Source organism: Mauremys reevesii, linkage group 2, assembly GCF_016161935.1.
Source record: "Mauremys reevesii isolate NIE-2019 linkage group 2, ASM1616193v1, whole genome shotgun sequence".
In the NCBI taxonomy this organism is placed as follows: domain Eukaryota; kingdom Metazoa; phylum Chordata; order Testudines; family Geoemydidae; genus Mauremys; species Mauremys reevesii.
In genome coordinates this window covers 78,041,642-78,066,916 of record NC_052624.1, presented here as the reverse complement: position 1 = coordinate 78,066,916, position 25,275 = coordinate 78,041,642, and the positions used below count along the sequence as shown (strand labels likewise).

Genomic DNA, 25,275 nt, shown 5'->3' with positions numbered 1-25,275 from the left:
GTGTTAACTGAGCATTAGAAACTGACAGGAGCCACATGATACCCTTTGCTATTTGGAGAAAAGGGCTGCAAAATGCACTTGAAAAGGTCATTAATCTATGGTGTGGAGAGAACAGAGCCTCCACTGCATTCTAACTCCTGGCCCTCAGACACTGCTGAAGCCCCACCATAAGATTAGGGCTCTGCAGTTCATAACAAGGAGAGGTGGAGTCAAAAAGCAGCTGCTCTCTCCATTGTTGTCCATTTCCAACCAGACATCAGCCCCCAAGTTTTTTCTGGTGGAATCAGCAGTAACTTCTCCAGATGGCTGCAAATCTTTTCAGAGGATGGGGTTTCAGTTCAGCCAGCAGTAGGGATTGCATGCCAGAATGGTTCCAGAAGGGGCTGTGTTACCATGGATAAGCAGTGAGGCCTATGCTGCTGCCCTTCTCTGGTATTATTAAGATGGGTTTGTGTCTTGGGACATCCATAGATTTCAGGTGCCAAACCTCCAGCCATTAATGAGAGGGGAACTCTCAAAATTCCCTTTCAGAGACAGGCAGGAAATAGTTGTCCCATCCAGCAAAAATCCCATCAGAGAAAGAGAAAGAGAGAGACCCCCCTCCCTGGACTAGCCAAAAGTCCCCGCTCTTTCTGAATCATAGCAAGGAACTAAACCTGCATCTTCTACATCCCAACTGAGTTCCCTAACCACAGGTCTGTTGGATATTCTGGCATGGGGATTTCTCTCTCTGACCAGAAATTCCACCCTAGGCCTGAAAAACTGATACATTTCCACAAAATGTTTCAGTTTTATCAAACTGGCATTTTCCAACCAAAAGCCATTTAATCATAAAAATTCCTGACCAGTTCTATTCCAGATTTCCTTGGCAGGGTAGTGCATGGTCCAGGATTATTAGGATGCCCTCAAACATTACAAAAAAATTGACATTTGAGGCAACTTCATCACAAAATCTGGACATTACATGACAAATCTGGACTCAAAGATGAAGATTAAAAGCTCTATTGCTATTCACTTCACTGAAAGTCTTTTCAGTCTGTCAAAAGTGAAGAGATACCACAGACTTTACTTACATGGTCTCCTCTTAGACCAGGCTCTCCACGCTCACCCAGTTCTCCTCTAGGTCCTTTTCTACCCTTAAGTCATGAAGAAAGCACATACAATTAGAATACAGGTAGAGAGCTACAGTATTAATGTCATCGTTAGGTCTTTAGGGCCAGATCCTCACTGCCATAAATTTGCATAACTCTATTAAGTCAATGGAGCTACGCTGATTTACACCAGCTGAGAATCTGGCTTTTACACTTAAAATATATCTACCCAGTTTATATCAAATAATTAGAGAATGTGCAGCTGTCAAGAGGTCACAGAGGTTGCAGATTTGGCAGTAAAGTCAGAAAGGTGACAGAAGCTTCCGTCAGGGCTAAATATACTTTACCCGTCTTCCTGCACTGCCTTTTTCTCCAGAAGATCCAGGAGATCCTTGTTTTCCCTAGAAAAATAAAAATACAAACAAACAATGTTCTTTCTTTCAGGTGAACCTCATTAATTTAATTCAGTACATGTGAATAAAGGTTACCTCTGCTCCATCAATCCCATCAATTCCATTTTCACCATCTTCGCCCTGTTGGTATAAATAAAAATCCACATTAGCACACGAGTGAGCATTTTGGGGCAAGGAACCTGTCTTTCTATATGTACAGTAAAGCACCTAACATGCTCTTGAATACTTTCAAAAGTAAGAATAATAGTTATTAAAAATATGAACTTCTTCAAGAATAAGAACTCTCTTTACTTTGCCATCAGTCATTTTTTCACATCTCCTTTACCACCTGCAGCATCCTTAAAATCTCTCAGCTTCCAGGATATAATCAGTTTGCATTTGATCTAACATTTAGGTTCCCATGTATTTTTGGTGCTCAATTGTTTTACCTTATTTACAGCATACTGTGTTCTTTTTAGGGCACTTTATATTGTGGTTGTTCTACTTAACAGCTGGTAAGAATTCATAGATTTATGGATTCAAAGACCGGAAAGAACCTAGGCTGACCTCCTGTATAACACAGACTAGGAAACGTCCCAAAATAATTCCTAGAGCATCTCTCTTAGAAAAACATCTCTTTGCTGGAAGTACAAATAACTATATAAGAGTTTTGTAGACTTTGGGACAAATAAAGGCACAGAACCATTATTTTAATGGATTGTTTTAAAAGAACTGTGCTTATTGGCATCAGGGTGGATTTTGATGCTTTGACTCTAAAACAGCTTCACTCAAAACTGTGAATGCTTCCATGTTGTGTTAAAGATGTCATTTATCCAAACATTCTTACAGCCAATCTGATGGGTGTGTAATTAGTGTTGAGACACTTGCTTTTGATTACTCCTTTTCTAGGGTAGCTAAGAGCTCTGAGAGGATGACCTAGTCAGCTCCAGTGGGAAGCAAATGATTTTTCTGGTTGATGTAGAAAAGGGGTTAATGGGATCTGAAAGTAGTCCATTCAGTCCTTCATAACTGAAAATCTTCAACCAGGACCAATCAGAACTGGTAGGACTAATACATTACACCGTCTACAGTCACCTTTTTGTTTTGCAGCTGAGATCATATCACTAAAAAAATTAGAAAAAATATCAGCCATTTGTGGAAGACAATGTCTTATAAAATAGCAACCCAAATCTCAGAAGCTTGTAATGTGAATTTGCTGTTCAGCTGAAGAATGTGACTTCTGAATGTAAATGTCCTGAAGATTTACAGCTACAAGACATTAAATTTCAGCGAGGGAACTCCTGAAATGTTTTAGAATTACCCAAGGAGTTTTCTTTTAATTGAAAACTAAATGGTACTTGGAGTGCTCATCTTTTCCTTCTGTTTACCCTTTACAAAAAGAAGGAATTTACTCTGATGCTCATCTGGAATAAAGAAAGAGATGGAAAAGGACCATACATTGTTTTGTTACCTTGAGAACTGAAATAGGTAATACACAAATACCTTGAAAGTGACTTTAAAGGCCTCTTCTAAAGACCACTGAAGTCAATGGGACTCATAATCTAATAGCTTTAATATCTCTGTAAATGGTTATTAGCTTGGCCTTGGCAGTAATTAACACTATATATGACATGTTTGTGAGGCAAATTGCACTAGTTAGTGAAGGAGAAAAAAGTAGACTGTTCCAAATCTATTAGCTCACAAATCAGTGTTTACTGTATAAATATTCCACAGCCACATCCTAAGAGATCACCACTTTTGTTTTTGCATTTTTTTTAAAATTTTCTTTCCCATGTTAACAGATCTGAGTCCAAGTTTATAGTATCATATACTAAGTACAGCTGTTTCTGAATAACTGTCTCTAAATGGCTTGCATGAGACCAAAGTTCTGATTCTCTTGACCTTACTGAGTTACCAGTATTGAATCCTTTCTTTGAAGCGGAGAGTTTCATTTTTAAATAACTTAGGTGGACACAATGAGCAGAGTGACTGAAGCATGTGTTATGGCTGAGTTGGAGATGCACATCCCAGAAGACAATGTTAGCAATGAAAGATATATGCTCTCCAAATGAAGTTTTGTAATGGTAGCCAAAAAAGGTGAAGGAGTCTTTGTATATCAACAGGGTGGGCTTTGATTCAAGGACTGCACTAGTTTTTAGACTGCACTTTGTCTACGGAGCACACATTAAGGCTGACATTTTCCTAAAGCAATTAGGCACTCTACTATCATTGGATTTCAGTGTGATTTGGATACCTAACTCCACTAGGCTCTTCTGAAAATCCCACCTTCGATTTCAATCTATTGGGGCCAAGGTCAGCAATGGTTTTTAAATCAATCATCGGGGCTGAATTGACCCTTCTTTTACTGTCATGGGGTTTAGATCTTTAGAAAAAGAGAAAGGTAAAGGAATTCAGGAAACAGACTTACCCACATCTGGCACCTTCGCATTACCTCCTAGAACCAGCTAACCAGAGCTAGGCGAAGTTCTGGCAGCCCTCTCTTGTGCCCCCAATAGCCATTATTTGGCCCTTGGAATAGTGTCACATTGGTAACTAGTGCTGACTTTTTCCATTGTGAGCAATTTAGGTCAAATGTCTGCAGTCATTCAGTTCAAATGAATCACACGTCCATCATCTCTTAATAGTCTAGGAGCATACATTATATTGCAAATCCACACAATGTTTTTAAACTCAATTGTTGATACCCTTTACCTTTGGTCTTTAGCTAGCTTTCATACTTCCATCCTACAGCATAAAGTAAAGATGATGGGACTGTGTATAACCAAGAGCCGTTTTACTGGAAGAAATTATAGAAAGAACACATACCCGGTTTCCTCGATGGCCTCTTCCTCCCTGAAATTAAAAATAAGTTGTGTTAAAATTTAAACTATACCAAAAAGCAGCTGCAGTGTTTTCTAGAGCTGCTGCAGGAGCAAGAAGCAGCTTGCTGAATCAATCACAGGCAGATGCCAATGAGGGATCGAGTTTCAGAATCTACACCATGAAAGCTCCTTGGTGCCCCAGGGAAGACTGACATTTATGTTCCTGTCCTAGCAATCAGGTTTGTTCGACTTTAACTCCTCACTAGGGCTCTGTAGCAGCTCTGTGGGTGGGAGATTCATTGGAGAGCTGCTGAATCAGCAGACTCTCCAGCCACCATTGCAATGCTCTTGTCCTGGCCAGCACCACGATACAAGCCCAGCACACCCAGAAGCTAGAGGGTCACTCTGGTATTCTGAAAACAGGACATAGCCATCCACAAGTCCTTAAAGAATGCACAGAAGGGAACTCTTCTAGGTGCAAAATAGGTATATGGAAAGTAAAAATAAAAGGGGCCGGACAAAGAATGCTTCTAACACTTGCCTTAGGACCTCTAACACCTGGGCATCCTCCTTCTCCTTGAGTTCCATTGAAGCCCATTTGACCTCTCTCCCCCTACAAAGCAAGGCAGAGTGTTAAAATTCATGCATTAAAAATTGGTCACTGGTTATTTAAAAAGCTACAATTAAAGCAAGCCAGGGTTCTTTAACTATCACCATCCACTGCACTAGGGACCTGACTAGGGCCCACTGAAGTCAATGGGAATCCTCATATTGACGTCAAAGGGCTTTGAGTCAGTCCCTGCGAAGTTTGGGCTGTATCACTGTTCTAAGTCATGTTATGTTTTGTCCCCCACCACCACAGAGAAAAAACTTCCTGACTCTGAAATCTTGATATTGGAAGACTGACTCTTTTTAAAACTTGTCCTGAACTGAATACCCCTTTCCTCTCATATGGACATCTAGTCCTGGAAGGACTATTCTCCGGGTCTCTTAGGGATGACATGTAGACTGAAAAGACACAGATATTTTGATTGCAGTATTGTTGTAGCCGTGTTGGGCCCAGGATATTAGAGAGACTAGGTGAGTGAGATAATACCTTGTATTAGACCAACTTCTGTTGGTGAAAGAGACAAGCTTTTAAGCTTACGCAGAGCTCTTCTTCAGGTCTGGGAAAGACACTCAGAGTGTCACAGCTAAATACAAGGTAGAAGAATCTTTAGCAGCAATCTCGTCTCAGAAATCACATCTGTAATCTTTGAAAAAACTGGAGACAACTTTAGGAGCATTCAGGAGCAGCTCCCAAAGACAGCAGCAAAATCTTTCACAAAGACTCTTTAGAATATTGTATTAATAAAAAATCAAATTCAGGGTAAGAGAGAGAGAGATCATTTTGGATCTGATTGTGAAAGACCTTTGCAAAGAAATACAAGGGAGGAGGAGGGCACAAGGAGCCTTGTACCTCTTATGCAGTCCCTGGGCCCTCTTCTTTACCAGTGTAATTTCTCCAGATTTACACTAGTGCAAATGGGATCAGAATCTGGTTCCAGGTATAAAATAGTGATGTACTGGCACAACACTATACAAAAGTGCAAGGGCAATAATGCATGTATTCCGGCCTTTACGCATAGCCCCGTGTCCTATTGGACACGTTAGACCTAAATTATGAGTTGGGTATTATGGAATAATAAAGCAGGGAGCCTGTAGTTAGGTGGTACTGACCCTTCAAATCCCCCCCTCCTCAATGCACCACCCACCTCAGTCCAATCCAGTATAATCAGCACAGTATACCTTGTGTTAGTTATTTTATTACATTTGATTGTTTTGGCTTCCTCAAATTCTCAATGTGCTGCAGATTTTTATATTGAAGTGAGGAAAAGCTGGAGGGCTTAGCAGCTGATAGGGGAAAGTGGGGGCATGGGAGTTGCTTTTAGGTTATAGCACCCACGAGGCAATGAGGAATCGATGCATCTCCTTTTTTACTCCCCGTTCTGGGCAGGGATGGAGGTGACCTGAAATTTGGGAAAGTTGATTTCTTCCATCCATCTGCTGCTTAAGGTGAGTCTGGCCTGTGGGGTTGGAGGGCACAGCAACAGAGAGTGTCTTCTCCACAATCCCAGTTCGGAGGCGTTCTCTCCCACTGTCAGCTCCACCCGGGCTGTCTTCTGGCCAGCCTCAGACAGCATCTCCAGCAGCAAGGTCAAGCTAGCCAAGCACACGCTGAGAGCAGAAATTATTCCCCTGGGGAATGCATGCTTGTATATAGCTATCTCAGAATGGGTTTTTGGTGTGTAGGCTTCTTGCCATCAATTAAGTCTTTTAGGAGAGACGTCCAAGTGACATGGCTGCAATACTGTAAAACTAGTTCTATATTTATACTGGTAAAGAAATTAATTTTTGTTGGCCTTCTCTGGGTGATGTCTCGACAGAATTTATGATTTTAAAAAGGGGGGAAAGAACATTTCTAGCCTTTTGTGTGTGTTATGCTGAAGTCTACAGCAGTAATAAATAACTCATTGCAAAGCCATTGGTAAATGCACCAAAAATAATAATCTTATGCTGCTTTATACTTACGATTGGCTTTTCTCATGATATGCTGGCTTATGCTGAGAGGGAAAGGATGGGCTTGTGTGAGAGGCACATGACTGTAAATCAGGAGATCTGAGTTCTACTCCAAGCTCCTCAACAACCACCCTGTGATATTGGCAAATCATTTGGTGCTACATTCACCAAAAACTATGTGCAGTAGAAGTCGTAGGCAATCCCCTTTCTGTGTACAAGCAGTGGTGGTACATTTTCCAAGGTCTGTGGGGGGTTCCCAACATCCCCCTTAAAATGAAGGAAGGCAAAATGTTTACTTACAATTCCACCTTCCTCACCAGGATGGCCAGGAGATCCCCTGACGCCTACACCTCCCTGGAAGAAACAAATGAATAAGATAAAACTGTCTCAGATTTACTTTTCCTCAACACAGTGCTCCTTTACATTTGATTACGGGAGGGTGGCTGCAGAACTCTGCATGTGCAACTAGAAAACATACCTTTCAAACCAGAGTCGATTATAAAGGGGAGAAAAAAGCTGCATCTTGGACATTTCTACAGCCACTACTAAAAGTCGTATAAACTTGAGAAATAATAATTAGAACAGTGTGCAGTATACAGTTTCAGGATAAGCCTTTGGTGTGCTCTCTGGCTGTCACCAGAGAGATCATTGGTAGGTTTGATTTTATTCAATATCTTCATTAATCATCTGGAATAGGAAATAATAGACATGCTAACAAAGTTCACAGAGGGTACTATATTGTAAGGAGTTAAATACTATTGAGAACAGAGAAATAATATATTACAAAGAGACCTAGAGATATTAAAGATATATCCAAAGACTAAATTTATATTTGATTTGGAATGATGAAAAACTCATCTTCTCTTGGGAAAAATAACCCAAAATGCAAACATTCAGTGTTCAGGAGAAGCCTGGAAAACCAAAATGCTGAAAAAGAACTATGAATGGCAGTGGACAGGCAATTAGTCATGAATTCTCAATATAATATGGCACCAAAGATTGCTTGAATGATTGTCGGCTGCAGTTGCAAAGACTTCATGTCACAGGACAAGGAATGTCTACACGGGCCTCCTGAAACTGCATCTTGCATATTGCTTTTATCGTCTAGGCACCATATTGCTAGAAAGATATTGACAAAATAGAGGGGTTCATAGAAGAGCAGCAAAAACAAGCAAGGCCCTGACAGGATTGATTTATGAGGAAAAATAAGAACTGCATACATACTTCTTGCCTAAGTGAGGACTAAGAGAGGATATGGTAACGGTGAACAGTATCTGAAGGGGGTGTTTAAATTTTCTGTGACTATTAAAAATAACCCGAGAAACTGTCTTTCAGAAACCCTGGGTGTTTGCCATAAAAGAGTGGGTTTTACATCTGTCCTTCCTTTCCTTCCTACAAAGTATACACTGTCAAGATGATGAGTTATTTATAGCAAATAGTTAATTAAGCCTCTTTGGATGGCAAATTATCCACTAACAGGCTAATTTTGTCTGCTACTGGAAATTGTTTGACCATTATACAGGAGCATATTCCAACATATGGGTTAGTTACAAATTATTTGCTTGAACTATTCATTATTTGTGATGTCAGACAATTCACTCTAATCACATGATAAAGTTTCACCTTCCTGAATGGATGACAAATTTTTATAAACAGCAAAAGGAAAACAAATCCAGATCAAACAGATTGACCAGTGTATAGATCTGCACAAAAGTCTTTGGTTTCTGAGAATATACTTGTAACTAAAAAAATGATGCTATGAATGTTAGCCTAGAATGAAAGAAAAGCATTGTGAATGTCAACGAGAATTCATGGCCCTTGTTTGAATCAATGTTTGCAAATACTTCCCCTCCCTCCTCTCCAACCTGTAATAGTGTATTATAATCAATTTTTTGTCTCTCTTTTAAGTGAGACATATTTTTCACTCTGTGTTTTATTAAAGAAGCAGATAGAATGGAGTGGGCCATATCCTTCCATGCTCTGTGACCAGAAAAAGAAAGGAGGCCAGAGCTGAAATATCTGGAACTTAATCTCTGGGCCTCAGTTTACTCATATGTAAAATGGTTAGAACAACAATCCAGGGGTGTTACAAAGCAAAGCTTAATTTATTTGATTAATTAATAACAAATCTCTCAGATAAATGGCACTATAGCAACTCAAAGTATTACTATTAATTATTATACAAGAAAAATGGCTACAGTTTGTTTTATAAACCAGCATATGTGTGGGGTGGCTGGCATGCTCCATGTTATAGCACCATTCCAAGTGGGAAAACTTCAACCAATAGAGCCCCCCATAACCCGAACTGATGGATTTCAAGAAAATATCCGAGAAAGCAACATGAGTAACAAGATTTTTTTAAACAGGAAGTTTTGGAAGGACTGCATGATGCCAGGTGTGGCAACTCTTGCATGTGGATGCAGAGGTGAGATGAGAAAGAAGAACGAGAAAGCACAAGAGATGGGTGATGTTGGTTGCTGGTGGGAAGGCGGCTAGCGTTCAAATTGCTAATACAGCAGTAGTAAGCTACCAAAGGCAATTAGCCATAATTACTAATAAAGCTCATGGTCAGGTGAGGAAGGGACAGGGTTATTTCCGATTACTGAATTGGCCCAAGGAGTGTGTCCAATGGCCATTAGTGTCAAAAGTCACCAAGGCCACCTGTTTTCCTGTGTGTTTTACTGGTCTATATTTTTATAAGAAAAACTTATACTAGGATAAAATTTACACTAGAGAAACGATCAAGCTTTTGTTTCCTGTGGTACTGGCAAGATTTGTGGGTATTTTATATGCGTAGCACTGAACTACTTTAATAAATGACTGACAAGACAAAATAACTAACCAGTAGACACTTTTGTACACTTACCTTCCTCCCAGGAGGTCCAGTTACACCACGAAAACCATGTTCGCCAACACACTTAGCAAGAACATTGCAGCATTTTCTTTCGGCAACCATGTCCTGCAACACAATTCGTGATATCCTAGCTTATCTATCAGATTGTCAACATGTGGTGGGTTTTGTCTTTGTTCATATCACAAAGCGACTTACAAGTTCTTTCCGTAAAATGTTTGGAAGGTCTGGAAATCCAATGCTCAGAGGTTGCTTGTATCCAAATCCTCTGCCAAACTCTATTTCCTGAAGTTCATTCAACTCCTGCATATTTTCCAGGCCAACCATTAAAAGTGCATCGAGGCCTTAAAAAAAAATGTTAAAAGTGTTGTTTACCTGATCTGCTTTAATAATTAGAATAATGACCGTAAATGATTTGGGTTTTTAAGTGACCCATAGATAGAGCTGGTCAGGAATTTTTCAATTAATCTGTTTTGTCAAAAAAAATGTTGATTAGTCAAAACCGAAACCATTTGCAGAACAGGGTTGAGTTCAACAAATTTACCGACTCAAAAAAATATCGAGGAAAGGATTTTGAAAATATCAGTTTCATTTTGATATTTTCAAAATGAAAAGTGCTGCTTTACCTGTTCAGAATGACTTTTTGTTTCAAAATTTGAAGCCCTCAGAAGGAACTGTGACAATTGTAGGGGCAACGGAAGGGGAGACACAGTTAACCCTGAGGCAGGGACAGAACAAAGGAATCTGTGGGGAGGGGGAGATTATGTGGGGTTGTAATGATATGCTGAATCTGTAAGCATGCTCCCCCACAAAAACAATATTTGATTCCTCAAGAGGCATTGGCAGAGGTGGGGGCAACTATTGGGGAATTGGAACAGAGAGGACTGATTAGAGCAGTTGCATCCCCTTGTAATGCTGCTGTGTGGCCAGTAAGAAAGCCAAACGGCACCTGGCGCCTCACTGTGGATTACAGGGCATGAAATGCTCTGGCCAATTCACCAGCCTCAGTAGTGGCAGTGTACCCTGAAATGCTAGCCTGATTGGACCCCAATTCCGAATTTTCACTGTTTTGGACATAGCACATGGGTTTTGGTCTCTGCCACTAGCTACCTTGTGTCATTATAAAACTGCATTCACATGGGAGGGCAGACAATTCTGCTGGACAGTCCTACCCCAGGGATATCGGGACTCCCCTGCAATTTTTCGCAGATACATGAGACAGGCTCTGGAGGGGGTGGATTCAGCAAGGTGCATACAGTATGTAGATGACCTGTTGCTAATGTCAGAGACAGGGGAGGATGACAGGGAACTAACAGAGCAGGTCCTGCAAGCTTTGGCAAGAGCAGGGTTGAAGGTCAATGGGAAAAAGGCTCAGATGGGACAGACAAGAGTGACCTACTTAGGAGTGGAAGGTGTCCCAGATGGGAAGGGAAATCTATAAGGGATGGGTGCAGCTGATCCAGTCCCTGCCACTGCCTACTGATGTTAAAAGCTTGCAAAGTTTTCTGGGTCTAACTGGATTTTGCAGGGATTTTGCGGCCAATTATGCAGAAATAGCCCAGCCTCTATTTGACCTAACCCGAGCCTCAACTTGGGAGTGGTCAGAAGAGTGTACTGAGGCAGTGAGAGTACTAAAGGAAAACCTGGCCAGTGCTCCAGTGCTGGCCTCCCCAGATGGGGAGAAACTCTTATCTTTACCCTTTGGTATCTGACACTACCATTGGTTGTGCATTAACACAGGAGTATGGAGCAAAGGACCGACCTGTGGCCTTTGCCTCTCGACTTTTGAGTGCTGTGGAACTGAAGTATGGATGGTGTGAAAAGGTGCTGTTGTGCACCTATTGGGGGATAGGGAAATTCAAATACCTCACAGGAATGCAGAAAGTAATAGTCCCATCTCATTAAGACCCCCTGCGGCTGTTTAATATGCATACTATCTTACAGGGACAAGTGAGTGGCCAGCGGATTGCCAAATGGTTGCTGGCTCTACAGGCAGAAAACATTAAAACAGAAGTGTTAAAGGAACCCATAGTCTGGGTAGCTGGATTACATCTGGCTGGCACCCCACACCAATGTAAAGCCAGCTCAGGTAAAACCCAACATCAGGTGTTTCGGGTGGCTAACCCCAATCAGGTAAAGGAGGGGACACTTGTATGGTTTTTGGATGGAAGTTGTAGGTATCAGGGGGGATGGAAAACTGCAGGCTTAGCTGTTGTGGGAATCAGAGGAAATGAGATAGTCAGCACCATTGGTTTCTCACTAGAAGCAAGGTCAGCTCAGGAGGCAGAACTGGCAGCCTTGCTAACAGCTTTAAATGAAGTGGATCCCAAATTTAAACCAGAATGTTGGGTGGTGGTAGGTTCAGATTATGTATTTCGTGGGGCCACATTAATGCTGAGATGGTGGGCGGATAATCATTTCAGGGCAACAGATGGCTCCACAATCAAGCATGCTAACTGGTGGAAGCGACTGGAGGAGCTCAATCACCGTTTTAAACAGGTCTTCGGGGCACTTCAGCGGTGGGTCCCAGAGCGGAAGGACCCCCGGCCACCGAATTGCTGCCGAAGACCTGGAGTGGAAGCAGCTCCGGGGGCCCGGGCCCCATGAGAGTTTTCCGGGGCCCCTGGAGCAAGTGAAGGACCCTGCTCCAGGGGCCCCGAAAAACTCTCATGGGGGCCCCTGCGGGGCCTGGGACAAATTGCCCCACTTGCCCCCACCCCCACCCCCCGGGCGGCCCTGCTTAACACAAGAAAGGATTTTAACTGTAATCGACCATGTAAAACAGGTACAGCAGGCGGTGCCCTGGCAAGACCAGCAAGGAGCAGCAAGAGTCAAAGCATGATATGACCTGTCTGGAGAGCATGATCTACCCATGGTGGGAGATCTAGTGATGTACAAGATTCCAGGTCAACACCATCCATTCCCAGCTCCTAAATGGAAGGGCCCCTATCTTGTCCTTGACCAGCTAGGGCCCAGTCTGCTATTATTGGGTACAGAGAATGGAGGATGGGAGTGGGTTCACTGTACGCAAATAAAAAGGTACAAACGGGATTGGGAAAGGGGACGTGTAAATTTTGTTATGTGTGTATTACAGGTTAATTCAAAAAGGAGAAAAGGATGAAAATTCCCTGGCCCTGGATGGAACAATTACTAGTGCTAATCACAATTGTCACATAAGGCAATCTGGGGCTGTTAGGAAGGTGATCTGATCTATCACCTCCGGAGAAAGGGAAGAGCCTAGAAGATGTCAAAGGAAATTTAGTTTGATAGTTTTCTGTCTGGTTAGAACTCACTTATCAATAGACACAGCTGGGAAATCCTTAAGTCTTGATAGCTGTAGTTGTAAAATCTTCACTTCTGTATTGCTTTGTCATTATAGTTCCCACTTTGATGTTTATTTGCATGGTCTCTGTCTGGTTCTGTGATAGTTTCTCTCTGCTGTATAATTAATTTTGCTGGATGTAAACTAATTAAGGTGGTGGGATATAATTGGTTAGCTAATCATGTTATAATATGTTAGGATTGGTTAGGTACATTTTAGTAGAATGATTGGTTAAGGTATAGCTGTGAATATTACTATATAAATTAGGGACAAACAGGAAGTAAATTGGGATTCAAAAATAAGGAAAAAGGAACTTGGATTTAAGCTTGCTGGAAGTTCACTCCAATAAAGATCAAATTGTTTGCACCTTCGGATTTCAGGTATTGTTGCTCTCTGTTCATGCGAGAAGGACGAGGGAAGTGGGAGAGTGAAGGAATAAGCTCTCTAACAATTATTATCCTAGAGTGAAAATGGAACTGATGGCAGAAACCCTCATGATCATACTGGGAGAGGTAAAGTCTACAAATCATTCAGGGAATTGAGAGCCCTGGTTCACCCAGAGAAGGGAGGGTGCTCACCAAGAATTCTCAGGCAGATCAGCATGAGTATGTGGAAGGTCTGCAGTGGGAGAGGAATGTAGCACTCTTTGGGTCTGTCTACATTGCAAAATAAACCAAAAAACCCATGGCAGCAAATCTCAGAGCCCAGGTTGACTTACTCAAGCTTGCAGAGCTAAAAATAGCAGTGTAAACATTTCCTTTCAGGCTGGAGCTCAGCCTCTGAAACCCAGCAAAAGGTGTGGGTCTCAGAGCCTAAGCAGAACATCTACACTGCTATTTTTGGCCCCATTATGTGAGCCTGAGTCAGTTGACCCAGGCTCTGAGACTCAATACTTGTGAGGCTCTTTTTGCATTGGAGATTTATCTTCTGGTGCAATGCAATGCTGGACCGTCATAACAGGCCATACCTTTAATGCGAAGGGAGTCTGCCGTTGTTCTGAGCATTTCTATAGAATCATCCAGCCCATCTGTAAACACTAAGAGAACCTATGAACAAAACACTGAATTACCAAGGTGGTTGGCAGAAAATATGCAAAAACAATAACCATAATAATACCACCCACCGCTTTCCCTGGGTAGTTCTCAAAGTGCTGTGCAATCTTTGATGAGTTTATATTCCTGGTTAATTTAAAAATTACAATTTAGTATTGAAAATTGGTGACAATGTAGCTTAAAAAGGACAGAATCATGGTAATTAAGCCCCAAAATATCTCTGGTTTGACAGTGGCTCCATTTGGAAGTATTTACCTTGTAGACTGCAACTTTTATTAATGCAACCAATTCAGTTAAGTGCCCAGGTGTGCTGGGCAAAGGGCCAATTCTATTCTTGTTTACAATCTGAAGGACTTTCACTGAAGTCAGTGGAGTTCTCCAGATTGACCCTGGTGTAACAGAGAATTTAGAGCAAGCAGTGTTTTACCTTTGAGTGATGGCAGTCCAGACTGGATTTGTCAGACTAACAACATAACAATGCTGGGCTGGGTTCCCTGGTCCATTCTGCCTACTTGATGCTTTATTCAGCCATAGGTGGGCAGCAGAGAAGTCCCCTAGCACACAGGAGCTCTCCACTGGTGTAAGGCTGGCATATGCGGCTGAGTCAGCTCCTGCGCCAGCCACTCCACATCCCCAGAGTAGGAGGAGAGAGGGGGATGTTGACACCAAGACAGGGGGTACAGTGAAGCAAAGCTTCACTACCCCATCCTCCAGTGGTATAAAATCTCCAGTGGCATAAGTTAGATCAGGCCCCGCATCTGCCCTAGTGGAGCTCAGATGCAGTGGCAAATTGAGCCCCTGCTGTGCAAATAATCTGTCACAAAACGTTGGAAAGTACCTTTCTGTTCCCACTCTAAGCATGGTGGGGTCAGTTTTTGATTGGAATAAATCTGGGTCTTGCTCAGTTAATGACTTCAAGATTGAGTTCAGTATTCCATACTCAAACATAACAATAAACAACAAAGAACCAGAATCTTTGTGTCTCATCCAACTGATGAGCAAAAAAATTGTTGCTGTTCAGTGACCTATGAAAAATTAATTCATGATCTCAGTCCTGTTTTAAGTAAATAGTCAGATGTTTACGTCACACACACACCAGTGACAGAACAAAGGGTAATAACGGGTGCCCTTTTGGCTGTCTCAGCAGCGTGGCCAAGAATTAAATGGCTATGAGGTTTGAGCTACCTTCCAATTCCTAGAATGGTGATGGCAGTGGAGTTGTACAGATGTAGCTAAAAGCAGCATTAGATCTGCAGAATCTTTGTTACTGGTGATGATGCATGAGGAGGGAAGAACTCAGCTCAACTCTCAGATTCCACATTGCATTAGTAGAGTTCGCAGTTAGAAAAATAACATTTTTATATGTAAACTGAGCAAATTTGTTCAGAAATCATTGAGATGCATTACAAGTGGGCCCTCATGATGCCATTTTACAGTCATCATTCAGAGAACACCTGCACTTTACAGATTTTAACAAAAAAAGGAAAAAAAAAACCCAAAACATTAGATATGCACCACTCCATGCACCTATGCTGAGAAGAAAGAATTCTACAAATGCTGAATATGGAGTTTATATTCTTACCTGCCAGCATGGGGATTTGTGTCTGCTCCTCAGAATGGAAGTGAGAATACACTTTTCAGTGAGCACTCTAAATTCAATTAAGACCATTCTAAACTAGCAATACCTTGTAAGAATTAAAATAAGCTCTCTCTGGAAGATACATTTTATATCTTAGAGGGGCTAACGTGCCTTTCCTGAATAGGGATGTTTTTCTGAATCAGTGCCTTAGTGTGTAAAAATTCTTTCCAGAACTAGTTTCTTAATCAGAAAAAAACATAACAGGCACTGAATCTGAAATCCTAGGTGTCGTCTAATTCCTATTCAAGTGAATGGAAGGTTTCCCTTTGACTTCAGTAGGGATTGGATCAGCCCTTTAGATCTTTGCTTTCTCTTGGTCTCATTTCAACCTGGATGAACTATTTGCAGTGGACATGTTAGTCTACAAATATAGCCATCTTTCTCTGTTTGTAAATTATCCACAGACAGACCTCGACTTCACTTCATTTGTTATTTGAAATTATTTAATGAGTGGTTTCTGTGAATATGTTTCTGCCATGAAACATTTGCGATGATGTTTGCTTTGAGTCATTACTACTCAGGTTGTGTGATTAGCCATCTATTACAGAGTACTGTTCTGCTCCTTAACCTGCTAACTGCTTCCAAGATGGACATGTGAAAACGTCCCATGTAAATACTTGTGAGCATATGGCTTTGCCCAAGTATTTGAATTCCAGGAGCAAAAATTCACTTACACAATTGTTTGCAGTAAGGGGTCATGAATGCTGTCAAAATGAATCCAAGGATTTATCTAAAAGAACATTAATGACGTCTTTATTTCCCATGCAATGTACACCAGCACTAGAGTTAATATACTTTGAAACAATATAATTTATTCCGTTTTATTTACCTTCACTTTAGCAGAGGCCAGGCTGAGGGATTTCTCCCAAAATGACTGTAAGAAGTCTGCATTCAGATAGGTGTCTACAATGGTCTGTACAACTAAGAATTTCTGGAGGATCTCTTCATCATAGGCTTCAAAATCGGAGTCAAACAACGACTGGCCGTTCTGTGCAAACACTTGGTACTTGAACCTGATGTTGATTTGAGACTCAACAGTACAGCTGATTTTAGTCAAGGACTCCATCTGGTGCAGGAGTTTGGGCAGGTACTTTTGCAGTTTCTGCTTCTCGTTCAGTGCAGATATAGACTTCATGCGCCTCGAAATATCAATTCCTACAGAAACATCTATGTTGCAGTCTGAGAAGGGGGCAGGGAAGAAAATCAGTCATCAAATCCAAGCACTATTTTATGATCTTGTTTTCTATCTGCACCAGTGACAAAAACATGCTCAATTTAAAATTAGAAGAATTAGAGAGCAAGATCTTCAACTGGTGTAAATTGGTGTCACTCCATTGACTTGCATGGGGCCATGACAATTTACCCCTGCTGAGTAGCTGGCTTATATTACTGCACATAGAGAGAGAGAGAGAGAGAGAGAGAGACTCACACATACACACACACCTCTAACTGGATGTAACTTTTGCGTCACCAAAAGCATGGCTAAAAAAATGAATTGAACATCAATATTATGTATTTAGTACCCTACACATGAGGGGCACTTAACAGAACAAATGATAGAGATTATCTCAGCTCCCAAAAGATTAGAATTTAAGGGCCTGATCCTGCAAACACTTACCACTGAGCGTTGGGCTTCCTGCTGTGAGTAGTGCAATTGGCTCCAATGCAATGTGGTTGGCAGTAATTATTCACAGAATTGAATTATATGTTAGACATCAAACAGTCAGTGAGAGAAACACTCACAAGTTGGGAGAGGAAGAGGGAAGGGAGGACATGGGAAATACATCTCCATGGTGAGTGATTAGTACTGTAAAGTATGGCATATACTGGTTATGGAAAAGTTCCTACAAAGTGTGATAAAAAATAGCCAATATTTTGTGATTTGACTGCTGTTTCCCAGCCATGCTGACTCAGCTAAACCACCTGACTTGTTCTTTGTACCTTGTTGATCCCTTGATCCCTATACTGAAGTTTGTTCTGTCTCTCCTGACCACACTATCCACCTGTAGTTAATTTTCCATTGTAGCACACTTATCAACAATTTCCGCCTGATGCAATTATATCTTTAAAACAAAGCACCCTATTTCTTTTGTTTCCACTTATGACTCTCTGAAATATTTTTAGAGGACAATACGGTTGCCTAGTTTGCTATGAATGCATCCTGATGGGCTAAAGTCATTAACTATAATTGTTCCATTTAATCCTTTCTCTGCTCCTTCACGTTCCCTTTTCTCCTACGCTTTTACTCATTTGTGTGAGAAACTGCGGAGATGGGATAATGAGGTAGTTGGGGATGTCAGAGTACAGAGAATAGAATAGAAACTAAGAATGTTTGGGTTGAGGCATTCAGCTAGTCTTTACTCACCACAGATACAGAAAGCCAGGCACTAGAAAGGTGAGTTTGTGTTGTGTCACTTGTCACTTAAAAAAGTAAATCAATTATACTGGAGTAGATGCTCCAACAAACTGTTACCTCATCCTTTTAAGGGTTAATAATAATTTTATTGATTGCCAATTGATACTAACTTCCTCACTCTAATAATTCTGGGATGCACATAACCTGTAGTTAACAAAATAGATTGCAGGCTTCTGGTGATTTCACTCCACTTGGCTATCATCCTTTAAACCGTTAAAGTTCAGTACTTCCTTTTGCAGTACAAAATGCCCTCTGGAGGAAACTATTTGTTACTAAGCTGAATTAAAATCTTTTGGCTATGCATGCTGAACCACAGAGCTTTAAAAGCTAGCATCAGCACGCAAGCCTGTAAATCTATGTGACATTATTTACTGCCGCATGTGTTCTTCTGGCAATGAAAAAACAACTTTCTCCAACACAGCTAAATACACACACACTAACTCAGATTCTGAACTTATAGTCACAATATCAATGAATGATGCTAGATTTACAGTACACCTGTGTGCCAGAGATCAGCACAAGGCCATAGAACTGTGATTTAGTACTTCCATAAAATGTTTCTGATTAAACATTTCCATGAACAGATCACTTGTCTGATTCTAGTATGTGGTCCTTCCTAGCACACAGGATGCTTGTTTTCATCAGGAGCTTTTTTCTGAGGCCTGACCTGCACTTGCACCACACTACTTGAAAAGAATTCAGGGGGCAGATCCTCGGTTGGTGTAAACTAGCATAGCCCAATTTATTTCAATAACAATTTACACCATGCTCAGGCATCTCCTGTTGATTTCAATGGGAAGTCCACGGAAACTGAACACATGTATCTGAGGGCATCTTTGTACTTGGGTCCAAGGATGGCAAGGCATGTTACAGACATCAGTTAATCTTCACCAGACTCATGTGACAAATATTTTACTGGTAGGAAAACAGTACGGAGAGGTAAAGTGGCTTGACTGAGTTCATATAATGAAGACATGAAGACTGAATTTTCATGACTGGAGTGAAAAGTAGCTCCCAAAGTGCCCACTACCAGTAAGTGACAATGTGAAGCACAGTGGAGTATTTTAGCTACTCCTTCCTTCCTGATGAGGTTCCTAAGGCCTGGCCTACGCACAGTTTTTTACCAGCATAATGATGAGGGTCAAGGGTTGGAATTTTTTACCGAACTAGCTATGCCAGTCAAACTCCTAATGTGGGCACAACTATACCAGTATAAAGGTGCCTTAAACAGCTATAGCTTATCCTCCTTATCCCCCTTCTCACATGAGAACAGGCTATACTAGAATAAGCACCGTTATATGGCCTGGTCTACATTTAAAACTTATACCCGCATAGCTGTGTCCATCTATAGACACAGTTATACTGGCAAAAAAGGCCTTTTGCTGGAATAACTTATTTCATTCTAGGAACTGGTATAAATTATACTGGCAAAATAAGTCTTTTGTCAGTGCAAGCTGAGTCTACATTAGGAGGGTTTATGGGTACAGCTATGCCAGTATAGCTAAATCAGCAAACTCTTTCTATTGTAGACAAGGCCAGCAGTATAACTGCATCCACATCAGGAGGGTTATACCTCTGTAAACAATACCATAATAGTTAAAGCAACGTAACTGCTGTGTATAGACAAGGCTGCATCCATGGTGCTCAGCTCCTCTTAACACTATTCTGCTGTCAGAACAGTATAGACAAATAGAACCATAGTATCGAGAAAGGAAATCTGGTAACCTATGCCTTTCCTCTATTTGCTGTACCAATAATTGAGAACATAAGTATTATGTTGCATTGTTTTGTTTACATATATTTATGGTTAACTCAGACAGAGAATATATCCATTTTCTTTTCTTATTTTATTTTCTCAAATATATTCAAATAGATATGAGAAAAGAAGAAAAAGACACAAACACACATTCAGATATGGTATATATTACATCAGAAGAAACCTACAATAAGATTCACTCAAGGGCAAGTGAAGCACTCAAAAGTTTGGAAATGCCAGAACAAATGTTGCCTGTGCAACCTTAATTCTGCCCTCTTGTGATATGCAGGATAATTACATGATCACATATTATTTTTTCCACAGGACCCGTGCCTCATTCAGTAAACACAACGGATAGTGCTCACTAGGCTGGAAGTTATTGAATATTTCTTTTTATCCTCATCATTTAATTGTGTGCCCCCAGGCCTTATTTACTGCACTCCATCCAAACTCTGCATCTCATGCAGCATTATTAATTTCCTCACGGGCATTTCTATAATGCACTTCTCATAGTATCTTAGTGCTTTACAAACATTAATTAAATTATCTTTACAATACCCTTGAGGTGGGAGATGATACTATTACTTCCATTTTACATATGGGGAATAGAGGCACAGAAAGATTACGGCCAAAATCGTTAGAAGCGTTGCTGCCTGTGTCACCTTTTCCCAGTTCACTTAAATATATAAATATATATTAGTGTGTCTGTAGAATAATTTCATACATGTGTCTATATCTCACATACACTCACATAACACACACACATTTTATAGCTGTAACTGTGGGCCAGATTCATCACTTGTGTAACTGAATTAACTATACCTGGTGTAACTGAATTAACTATCCCAAGGGTTAATTTAGCACTGCATTATGTACATTTTTAAAAATCATTATCCATATTGTGCTGTAAAATGCATATGTGAATCTGCAGCACATGTAGAGGTATTCATTTGCATGTAAAAATGCTTAATTTGTGAAATGATTTTTTTAAATCTATCTGTCCATGCATCCAGATTTCTATCTGGACCCCCTATCACTGTAGTATGAGTGCCCTCAGTATGTTTATATACAAAAAAATATTGCAAACAAATGGAAATGCAACGTTTTGGTCAGTCAGAGTGTGGGGGAAAATTTAGATTTATGTCAGCAAAAAAGGTTTAAAGGGAAAAAAAATTGGGGAAATAGAAGATGACAGAAGTCACGATAAAATTAGCTTATCAAATGGAAACAGGCAGCTGCTATATGACAAATATCTCTGGAATTGTTTTTGGGTGGTTGTTTGGTTGGTGTTTTGGGGTTGTTTTTTTGTTGTTACAAAACAGTGAGATCAAATATTTTCTTCTCTCTCTCCTCTAAGAGAGTTTGCATTTTTATAATGTATTTACTATGTGGCTCTCTGCTGGTGAAGCTCACTGTTCTCTGGTGAAGGAGCACCAGGAGGTGCTGCTGCATTAGACATCATCTCCCTGACGTGAACATGCTCCATTTTCACAGCAGTAATATTGGACTCTGGTGGGGGCAGTTTTTATTTCAGCACTGATCTGTTAAGCATCTAGGTATCGTCCATGTGGACCCCACACCATGCAGGTGCCTGGTTCTGTGTCAGTCTTCTAGGCCTGACAGGGAGCTGGGAGTCTAGAAGCCCTGAAAGCCATGGCTGAGCTGGGAGCGTGAGAGCATGGGTTGTATTTCATTTCAAAAGTTTTCTAAATGAAATGTTTCAATCATTCCTAAAGAATTTTTGTTTCAGATTTTCCCTTCCACAGGAAGTTTCTAAAACTGTTACTTTTCATTCCAAAATGGAATGATTATTATGATTTTTTTTTTTACAGAATTTCCCATGGAACAGAATTTCCAACTTTCACCCAGCTCTGCTACTAACTCTTGCATGAAAATAGAAGCTTTGTGTTTCTTAGGAGGACCTGGTCTACACTGCGGGGGAGGGGAAATCATCTAAGAGACGCAACTTCGACTACGAGAATAGCGTAGCTGAAGTCGACGTATCTTAGATTGACTTACTTTGCATCCTCGCAGCGCGGGATTGACGGCCGCTTCTCCCCTGTTGACTCCGCTTCCGCTTCTTGCAGCGGTGGAGTTCCAGTGTCAACGGGAAGCGTGTTCGGGGATCGATTTATCGCGTCTAGACGAGATGCGATAAATCAATCCCCGATAGATTTATCACTATTCACCAATCCGTCGGGTAGTGTAGACGTACCTGAGTTAGTCTGCACCCACTGCTTATGTCCTGCTGAAGTTCCAGGGCCAGATTTAGTAGCATGCTTTGGCTGCTCTATGTCACTCCAAAACACACTACGTTATCTATGATCTACAAAAATGTGATTTCTTTCCTTTGACTAATCACAAAAGTGTGGGACACAGAGAATCTGTCAATAGATATACTCAATAAAAGATTTCTGTGACATACCCTGGCTAGGACGATCTTCCAATTCACAGATTTCAGTGACAATCTTCCTCTCTATGGTTTTCAGCACTTCAAAATTCTCCAGCACATACACCCTGCGTGCATCACCGGCAATTCGAAGAAGCTCAAATGAGTTTGGAATCCCTAGGCCAATTGCAAAGATGTGTATCCCATCATTCCTCAGTGCAATAGCTGCCTCATCCACCACATCGTTAGACTGTCCATCAGTAATCACTACTAGGCTCTGCAAAACTCCTTGTTTTTTCCGGCCACCCTTGGTAGTCTCAAAAAAGCTCTTGACAAACCTCAGACCTTTGCCAGTGAAGGTGGAGGTCTTTAACTGGACAATGCTGTCAATCCGTTCCTTTATGGCTGTGTCAGAGTGGAATTCATTAAGATATATTTCCTTCTGGGGATCTTTGCTGTACTGGACCACGCCAACTTGGACTTTGTCCTGAGCAATAATAAAACTGTCCACGATTTCCTTCATGAATGTTTTCATGGCAGAAAAGTTATGTGCAGATATCCTTAATGACCCATCAATCAAGAATACAAGATCTGCCTGTTGGTTGCCACAAGCTGCAGGGGGGAAAAAAATTTACTTAGCTATGCAAATCTGAGAGAGTTCAGTCGTTGCCTTCATTCTCATTGTACAGAAAGAAACTTCACCATGTATCAAATAGCAAATGCTGGGAGAAACTAGCTCCTGGCCACTTTATATACCATAACTATGACTTCTTGCAGAGAGGAGGTGAGACTAGGTTATGCAGAACTTGTGTCTGAAGTCAGGCTATCAGTGGAATAAGGTTAATCTTTAATTCTTTAATGAGAAAGTGGATAAGGAAAAGTTATTTACTTATTCCCATAATACAAGAACTAGGGGTCACCAAATGAAATTAATAGGCAGCAGGTTTAAAACAAATAAAAGGAAGTTCTTCTTCACGCAGCACACAGTCAACTTGTGGAACTCCTTACCTGAGGATGTTGTGAAGGCTAGGACTATAACAATGTTTAAAAGGGAACTGGATAAATTCATGGGGGCTAAGTCCATAAATGGCTATTAGCCAGGATGGGTAAGAATGGTGTCCCTAGCCTCTGTTCGTCAGATGATGGAGATGGATGGCAGGAGAGAGATCACTTGAACATTGCCTGTTAGGTTCACTCCCTCTGGGGCACCTGGCATTGGCCACTGTCGGTAGACAGGATACTGGGTTAGATGGACCTTTGGTCTGACCCAGTACGGCCGTTCTTATGTTCTTATGTTCTCACTGAATAACAATTGTTGGACAGTCAGCAGGTGTAATCAAGTAAAACACCATCCCTTTCTTGCCACAGTCTGAAGCATCATAGTAAGAAAAATTGCTTGCATTCTAGAAGAAGAATGCTGAGCTTCCTGACTGCCTTGGATGGCATGGGAACCAGAAGGTCTGTTGGTTTACTGGAAAGTTGGGCAGTTTCTTGTTTGTGAACAAGTTTGTGCTGCAGGAGCTATCTCAGGTGCATGACATTTATTACAGGCAGCGTCTAGTCGGTGAGCTTGGTACTTCAAAATGAAAGTTTACATCAGAATTGTACAATGCTTGTATACTTCAGTGAACAGCCAATGAGAGCTGAAGGGGTGGCACCTGTGGATGGGGCAGCGCACTGAGCTGCCTGGCCATGCCTCTATATAGGAGCCAGAGGGGGGACATGCCATTGCTTCTGGGAGATGCGTGAGGTAAGCGCTGTCCAGAGCCTGCACCCCTGACTCCCTCCCGTGCCCCAGCCCTGATCCTCCTCCTGCCCTCTGAACCCCTCGGTCCCAGCCAGGAGCACCCTCCTGCACCCCCAACCCCTCATCCCCAGCCCCGTCCCAGAGCCCGCAGCCCCAGCCAGAGCCCTCACCCCCTGAACGTGCTTTGCTGGAAAAGTTCATAAGAAAATGATGGTGAAGGGCTCTGATTTTGACATGTGCTGCTTTCCATACTGGAAATTGTCTCTACCCTATTTCCATCCACCCCTTGACCTTGTCACAATAGAACATTTTTAAAATGGCCATTGCCTGTGACTGATATTGCCTGTGACAACCTAGATAGTCTGGATAAATGACTGAAAACATATAAGAAAAAACCAACAGCTCAATGTAAAGGTCTCACTTACCTGGCTTTGCCTCATCACATACTGTATGAGTGAGGTTTTCATGTAAACTTTCCAGTTCATTATAGCTCTGCACAAAGAACAATCTCTCTCGCTCTCCCACAATTTCTTCAAGCTCTGTTCTATTGGCTTTATCCACTCCAACAGCAAAGACATTGATACCATCTTGCTTCAAAGATTTTGCTGCTGCTGGAAGGTTGGGTCTATCTGAGGGTGAAGTTGGCTGATCAGTAATAAGCACAAGAATCCGAGTGACACTAAGAGATGATGTACGACCACCATAAGCCATTCCAAATCTCTCCCTGGCAAAGTTCAAAGCCCTTGCTGTGAAGGTTAGCCCCGACATAGGTCTCAAGTTAGAGATTGCTTCTCTGACCTGTGATTTAGCAGAGTACGTATTCAGTGAGAAATGATCCTGAGGATTAGTGTTATAGACCACAGCCCCAAACTGAACATTGTCTTTTCCAACCACTGAGTCATTCACCACAGCCTCCATGACCTTCTGAATGCCCTGGAACTGCAAGTCTGTGACGCTTCTTGATCCATGTACCACAAATATGATGTCTGCAACTTCAGTCCTTTTGCATGCTGTTGTTAACAGAACAAAGGAAACAAAGCAGCAATGTTATGATCAGGTCTCTCTCCTCCTTGCTCCCTCCCTGAGAAGTTCTTTTGATCCAACTACTAACTGAAACCAGAAAGCGCAAGGACATTCCGAAAAGCAAGATACAAAGAAAAACAAAAAAGGAGGGCTGTGGGCATTTCCTTTTGTCCAAAAGAAAAATATGCACCTGCCTGAAAGAAAATAAAATATGGC

The 25,275-nt window shown here is 41.4% G+C and overlaps 1 protein-coding gene and 1 long non-coding RNA gene across 13 annotated transcripts in view; one reads left to right on the top strand and one right to left on the bottom strand.

Annotated features, from left to right (window-relative positions):
- LOC120397414 (collagen alpha-6(VI) chain-like) overlaps positions 1-25,275 on the bottom strand; it is a 117,800-nt gene that overhangs the window by 65,214 nt on the left and 27,311 nt on the right. For all 5 annotated transcript variants that reach the window (XR_005593782.1, XM_039523213.1, XM_039523214.1 and 2 more), the window contains 12 exons: positions 24,462-25,046; positions 22,326-22,901; positions 16,558-16,907; positions 14,005-14,083; positions 9,914-10,059; positions 9,731-9,823; positions 7,165-7,218; positions 4,847-4,918; positions 4,310-4,336; positions 1,580-1,624; positions 1,439-1,492; positions 1,074-1,136 (listed from right to left, as the gene is read on the bottom strand). Coding sequence is in view for 4 of the 5 variants with exons in the window: in XM_039523213.1 (XP_039379147.1) it covers positions 1,074-1,136; positions 1,439-1,492; positions 1,580-1,624; positions 4,310-4,336; positions 4,847-4,918; positions 7,165-7,218; positions 9,731-9,823; positions 9,914-10,059; positions 14,005-14,083; positions 16,558-16,907; positions 22,326-22,901; positions 24,462-25,046 (2,144 nt within the window). In the remaining variant the exon portion in view is untranslated. The remainder of the gene's footprint in view (positions 1-1,073; positions 1,137-1,438; positions 1,493-1,579; positions 1,625-4,309; positions 4,337-4,846; positions 4,919-7,164; positions 7,219-9,730; positions 9,824-9,913; positions 10,060-14,004; positions 14,084-16,557; positions 16,908-22,325; positions 22,902-24,461; positions 25,047-25,275) is intronic.
- Positions 23,741-25,275, top strand: part of LOC120397419 — a 63,433-nt gene continuing 61,898 nt past the window's right edge. For all 8 annotated transcript variants that reach the window (XR_005593786.1, XR_005593792.1, XR_005593790.1 and 5 more), the window contains exon 1: positions 23,741-24,039. This is a non-coding gene — a long non-coding RNA (uncharacterized LOC120397419). The remainder of the gene's footprint in view (positions 24,040-25,275) is intronic.